This window comes from Bactrocera neohumeralis, chromosome 5 (assembly GCF_024586455.1).
Source record: "Bactrocera neohumeralis isolate Rockhampton chromosome 5, APGP_CSIRO_Bneo_wtdbg2-racon-allhic-juicebox.fasta_v2, whole genome shotgun sequence".
Classification (NCBI taxonomy): Eukaryota; Metazoa; Arthropoda; class Insecta; order Diptera; family Tephritidae; genus Bactrocera; species Bactrocera neohumeralis.
The window spans coordinates 65,849,066-65,855,065 of NC_065922.1; the positions used below are offsets into that span (position 1 = coordinate 65,849,066).

General features: G+C 37.2%; 1 protein-coding gene across 1 annotated transcript; it reads right to left on the reverse strand.

Moving 5' to 3' along the window:
• Window positions 1-745: 745 nt before the first annotated feature.
• Window positions 746-1,233, reverse strand: LOC126758522 (uncharacterized). Its single transcript, XM_050472813.1, has 2 exons — window positions 1,172-1,233; window positions 746-1,107 (listed from the first exon to the last, which is right to left on the reverse strand). The coding sequence occupies exons 1-2, from the start codon at window positions 1,209-1,211 to the stop codon at window positions 908-910; spliced, it is 240 nt and encodes a 79-aa protein (XP_050328770.1). The 5' UTR covers window positions 1,212-1,233; the 3' UTR covers window positions 746-907.
• Between the last annotated feature and the right edge of the window lie 4,767 nt (window positions 1,234-6,000).

Here is a 6,000-nt window from a genome sequence, read left to right on the forward strand (position 1 = left end):
AGGTTCAGAGCTTGAATGCTAGAAGACATTGGAGAACCCACAAATAATCAATCGAATGAAATTGGTGTAAGGACACCCTTTGCTTCGCCCAAAAAACATTCGCATAAAATATTACGATTTCTTAAAGCCAGACACCACTTTTGGTGAGACGACCCACCTCTTAACAATAGCTCCTTTATAACAATATTAGATGATGAATACCTGCCTCACTTTTTCCTGAATGTTTGGTTTCTATAAGAGCTTGCTATCAAGAATAATCTAAGCTTGTACACACCGTTTTGCTCCGTTTAATTTAGACTTATGGCTAATCTATTTCTATATGCCAACATGGTTTCCACATTTAGATACCTTTGGGTGAGATCGTAAGAGGAGTTTAGAAATTGTCTACAGTTAATCACGTTCGCGTGCGCAACCGCCTCCTTAGTTCCACAAGTTTCTTGTATTTTGAGTAAAGATTAATGTACGCTAGATTGCGAGTTACTCTTATTTACTTTCTGAAGTGGCCGTGGATTTCCTCAATTCGCCACAACCATTTTGTCGCAAATGGGACTATAGACGCTTGAGATTAACTTCGACTTCAAACTAATTAGAGTAAATCACAAATCTTTATGGAATATCTAATTTATATGCTGTAAGCTCGATTTGAAGAGCCATGTCGCAGTTGCCTCATTCTAAATTGCCGCATTTGGGACGAAGAGCAACCTAAACAAATTCAAGAGCTGCCATTTCATCCAGAAAAAACAAGGCGGGTATTGTTGTCATGTATTTAGCTCAAGCTTTTCAGATTTATAAAAAAAAATTCCTCTGTCAAATTCTACATATTTTAGATATATAAAGCATCATTCCCCTACTTATAAACTTCAAGATCCAATTTTCACATAACTACTTTGTTCGTTAAGTAGCTCTATTATTCAGATGATGGCGTTGACTCAGTCTCTGCTTCAGCTGGCTCTTCATCTAAGTGAAGGTATTCTTCTAAATCTTCTTCAGTAGGCTCCTCGTCATCAACTTCTTCATCTGAAGGTTCCTCTGTCGCAGCTGGCTCTTTATCTTCAGCTTCCTGTGATTGTGCACTAGCGCTGGGCAATTCGTTGAACACGGCGTAAACTTTATGAAAAATATTACGTAATCAATAGGAAAGTATAAAAGCTAAGCAATGGTTCAACTTTACCGCCAATTAACAGACACAAACAAAGGAATTTCTTGAACATTTTGCTGACACAAGTGTTAACACAATTCAGTACTGTCTGCCATAGTCTGTCGAACCGTGCTTTATATACGCCGTGTTGCAGTTGCAGCCAATCAGTTTGGTCATAACTGGCTCATGATTTTTAAACGTGATTAACTAATAGACGGGTATAAGTTATAAGTATTTTTCTAACTAAAACACATAAACTATTTCAGATAATGGGTTAATGCATGCATACTCTAGATTTACAAACTAACACACGTACCGTTAGCCGGTTGGCACACGCGTCTTCGTGTTTTAGACTTTTGTAAGCGCTGTCTGACTCAGACTTGACTTTACCAAGTTATTAATAGAAACACAGTCAGGTCTCCACGTACGTTCCAGACTCAAATAAATTGACTTCGCAGTTTACGTATGCTTAAGTTAAAACATCTTTATATGTTCTGTATGCTGCCAACTGATTTCAAATAGTATGTTTTGACAGATTTTACTAGATCATATTCCGTTAAGATTCAGCTAAGTGAGATCCAAAAAGTACGAGCTTATTTTTAAAAAGTGAGACATTTTCAACCGCTAAAAGCAAGATAAGTCCCATTAGAATTCAAAGAGTTTAAAGCAGAGTAAATTTTACCTTCAGGAGCTCATTGATAAGAATATGTAACTTACCGTTATAAGTAGTCATCTTCATGCATTTCCTTTCCCACATATTACGCAACCACCAGATTCTCTCAGTTCAATGCCTTTTTCCACAATAACTTCTCAGTTACTACCAAACTCACTTCCCAGATCTATTTACTAATTAATTATGATTCGATTCCAGTTGGATCATTTGCTCAACGACTTCATTGATTCCGGCCTTCTCTGTGGATGTAATCTAAAACACTAAGGCCAGCCAAAAATATTGCGAAAGATTTTTGGTGTTAATTCCTTATCGCGATCAATTGTTTTGATCGGTACAAATTATACAAAGAGGGTCGACGACGAACCACCTCCATTACGGCCGTCAACATCAACTGATGATCAACATGTCATGGAAATGAAGGAATTGATGCTGCAGAATCGACGATAACAGTCAGAGATGTTATTGTTGTTTTAACGTATTATCTAGTCCCCGTTAGGATGGATGGATGGATTATTTAAGCTGTCGTCGACGTCATTTAACGCGAGGCCCAGGAAACGTGCTGTTTCGACGGGGTCGGAGCAAAGAGAAAAGGGTGTCAGATGAGTGGGGTGGGCGGAGCATGCAAAAAGGTGGCCATTGTTATGCGAAGACTCATTGCACGCAGGACATACATATATTGGATATGTCGGGGTTTATTCTGGACAAGTAAAAGTTTAACCTGCTACAATATCCAGTACAAAGCTGCGCAAGGGTCACTGGCGTTTCTCGCGGCAAATCGAGCTCTTTGTCTGCAATGGGTGCTGATTTGACTCCTAGAATGCCAATCACTGGAAGGGAGCCAATGAAGGTGTTGATAGCTCCACTGTGAATGGCGGTCAGTACATGTCGGAAGTCAGCTGCGTCCGAAGTCCGATCGGTGTATTGTTCAATGTCGTCGACGTAATTGAGGAAAGGCCTCTTGATGTTTCTAGTAGGCGGTATCGCTCCAAGCAGTAGCTGGAAGAGTGATCAGTGAAAATCATTTTGAAAGATTATTTGGGCCTAAGAAAAGTGAAAGCACGATTGCTTCCAAAACCACTCTTTTTTCGAAAAATAGCGTCGCGTTAACGTCTGTATAACAATGATTTCCGACTACCAGGATGTCATGAAACATATTCTTACTGGGGATGTGTCTTGGATCTGTGCTTATAACCCGGAAACACACGATAAATCGGCTTTCGATGCTTCCTCCTACTATAAAAAAAAACCCAATATACAACCGAATACCGTGACAAAGGTGAGTCGAAGCCAAAAAAAATACGTCAAAGCAGGTCGAAAATCAAAGTTATGTGGACATTTTTCTTGCATTATCGAGGTGTAGTGCACCTCGAACTCCTTCCGACTGGCCAAACTGTCAACAAGGAATACTATTTGAGTGTTATGCGTTGTTTGCGCGAACTATACGTGCCGCAAACAACGTATTTCCTCAGCTCCGTGTGAAAAGGACCATAAGTCCTCTGTAAAATTTTACTCTGGAAACCTCGTAACGCCTTCTAATTAACTGTTGCCAGCGTCCATCCCTCTGTACCATATAGCAGAACGGAGATGATGAGTGACTTATAGAGTTTGTCTTCGTGTCATACTGTGTCATCGAATTTTCCTACTGCTATTATTCCAATATCATCTACATATAATTGTCATCTTATGTCCATATTTGTCAGAAGTTCTAAGATAGATAATCTAACTTTTAGGTTCAATAGAAGAGCTTATATAGCTTCTCATCAGGGAAACTCCTTTGTGGTTCTGATTTGAATAGTTTCATTGTCTACTGCCATTTCCGCTTTTCTGTTGCTTCTTCACGCATTTCTTATGGAGGACACCGTGAACAGTCTCATGTGTCAAATGCTCGTAAAATATTTATGAAAGCGCAAATTGTTGCCTTCTGTTGGCTAACGCCTTCCCTAAAATTTCTGATAATTAAGATCAAACTGTATTGGTTGATTTGCCTTCTCCACATGCATGTTGTACATGGTGCATAGTTTTATTTATTTCTTAGAGGGTTATCGAAGATCTTCTCCAATGGTTTTATAGGGTTACTCGGTTAAAAGTTTCAAATTTTCAAATTTTTTTTTTTTTTTTCACATAAAAAATTAAATGTTTTATTAGAATTTTTTATTGTTGAAATTTGAAATTTTTGGAAAAAAAATTTTTTAACTCCGCCATTGCGGGGCCATTTCCGGTGACCACTCGGAAAAAAGATCCGACCGCGTTGGCGGGATTACTCCTTACAGTATCATCTAAAGTTGAAAAATACGCTAACTTAGAACTTGAACGAAGGAAGAAAAGAACTGAAATTTGGATTTTTGGCAGACATTTTTACAAAAAAATGAAAATTTCGCGACTTTTTTTTCAAATGGTTGTAATCGAAAAAAAAATCCACACAATGTTACAAGACCATACTTCCGAAACTGTTACTCGGATCAACTTGCAAATTTCCGACAATATTCTAGAGGTGTTGTAAAATATTAATAAGGCAATAAAAAACGAATTTTTCAAAATTTATTTGAAGTACGTTAATTTTATTAAAGAATTTGGCTGTTGTAAACTAAGGCACGGATGTTAATTTTTGTTCATTAAGAATGGCGTGAATTCAGAAGGCATTATTGAAGTGCCGTTATATCCTCAAGAAATCACTGTTTGCGGTGCTCTATGGGCAGAGGGAGTCACTGCTGTGCGCATTTCTTCAAACATTTAGGCGACCATAATACATATTACAGTCAACAAAGTAACAAAGTGGAGGAGGTTGTTGAGTACGATCTTTAGCTCCAACACGATGGCGCTACATGCCATGCAACCAAACGAAGTAATCAATTTATTGAACGAAATCGTTGGTGAAAGAATTATCACGCATTGCGGGCCTGTGACACTCTAAGCTCATGCGATCTAACAGCGTTGGACAATTTTTGTGGGATTAGCTCGAGACGATTGAAGCCTTATGAGAGAATATTCGATCAATAGAGGCTCTCAACTGAAATTTATTCAAGCCAACAGTGCCGGTGACTTGCCCGAAAGCAATTTTAAAATATATTGGCAAAGCCTTATTTTTAAAAAAATACCATTTATTATATTTAATTCTGCGCAAAAAAGCACGCAACAGATATTCACACTGGTGCTACACAAATAATATTGATTTTTGTAAACTTAAAACTTATTGTATGGTATGCTTATCTAATGCATTAATTCTCACCAAAAACAGCGCAAATATTTCAATTAACACCCTTCAACAAAAAAAAGCGCCGAAAAGTATGCTACGCAAAGCTACCACACACATATATTTACATGTTAAATGCGCGATTGTAGGAATTTTAAAGCGAAATAGCGACGCTCTAAACAGCTGTGTATGTTGCCACACGCACACAAGTTTACATACACATACATATATACAATATACATATATATGGGCCATTCCATCAATTGGCGACATGGTTTTGTACCCGTGGTTCTCCGATTTTGACGAAACTTTAGAATATCAGCGACAACTTTGCATTTTTTTGCTGTTCATGGGATCAGAGTCACATAATTTTGAACACTGCTTCTTATGTAAAATTTAACGAGGAATCGAATGTGAAAGTCCATTTTGAAAAAAAGTTGGTGGAAAAGCACAAAAAATGGGGTTTTTGGAAAAAAGTTGTTTTTTTTTGGATTTTGAGCGACAACTTTGCATTTTTTTGCTGTTCATGGGATCAGAGTCACATACTTTTGAACACTGATTCTTATGTAAAATTTAACGAGGAATCGAATGTGAAAGTCCATTTTGAAAAAAAGTTGGTGGAAAAGCACAAAAACCGGGATTTTTGGAAAAAAAAATGTTTTTTTTTTGGATTTTGAAATTTTTTTTGGATTTTGAAAATATTTTTATCAGAAAGCTGAGATTTTTTTACATAAAATTGGATAACTGCAAAATTTTTTTCACTCAATTTTGAGGTCGTTAAAAAATAAAAGAAATAGTCATTTTTTTGTTTGATCTCAATTTGAATTGCGCGCCAAAAACCAATGGAGCAATTTTGGCCACTAAAAAGTTTACAGATATTCTTATTTTGGTCTATATTATAATATTCTATAGTTTCGTCAAAATCGGAGAACCACGGTTACAAAACCATGTCGCCAATTGATGGAATGGCCCATATATGTATATAACGACGCATCGGCA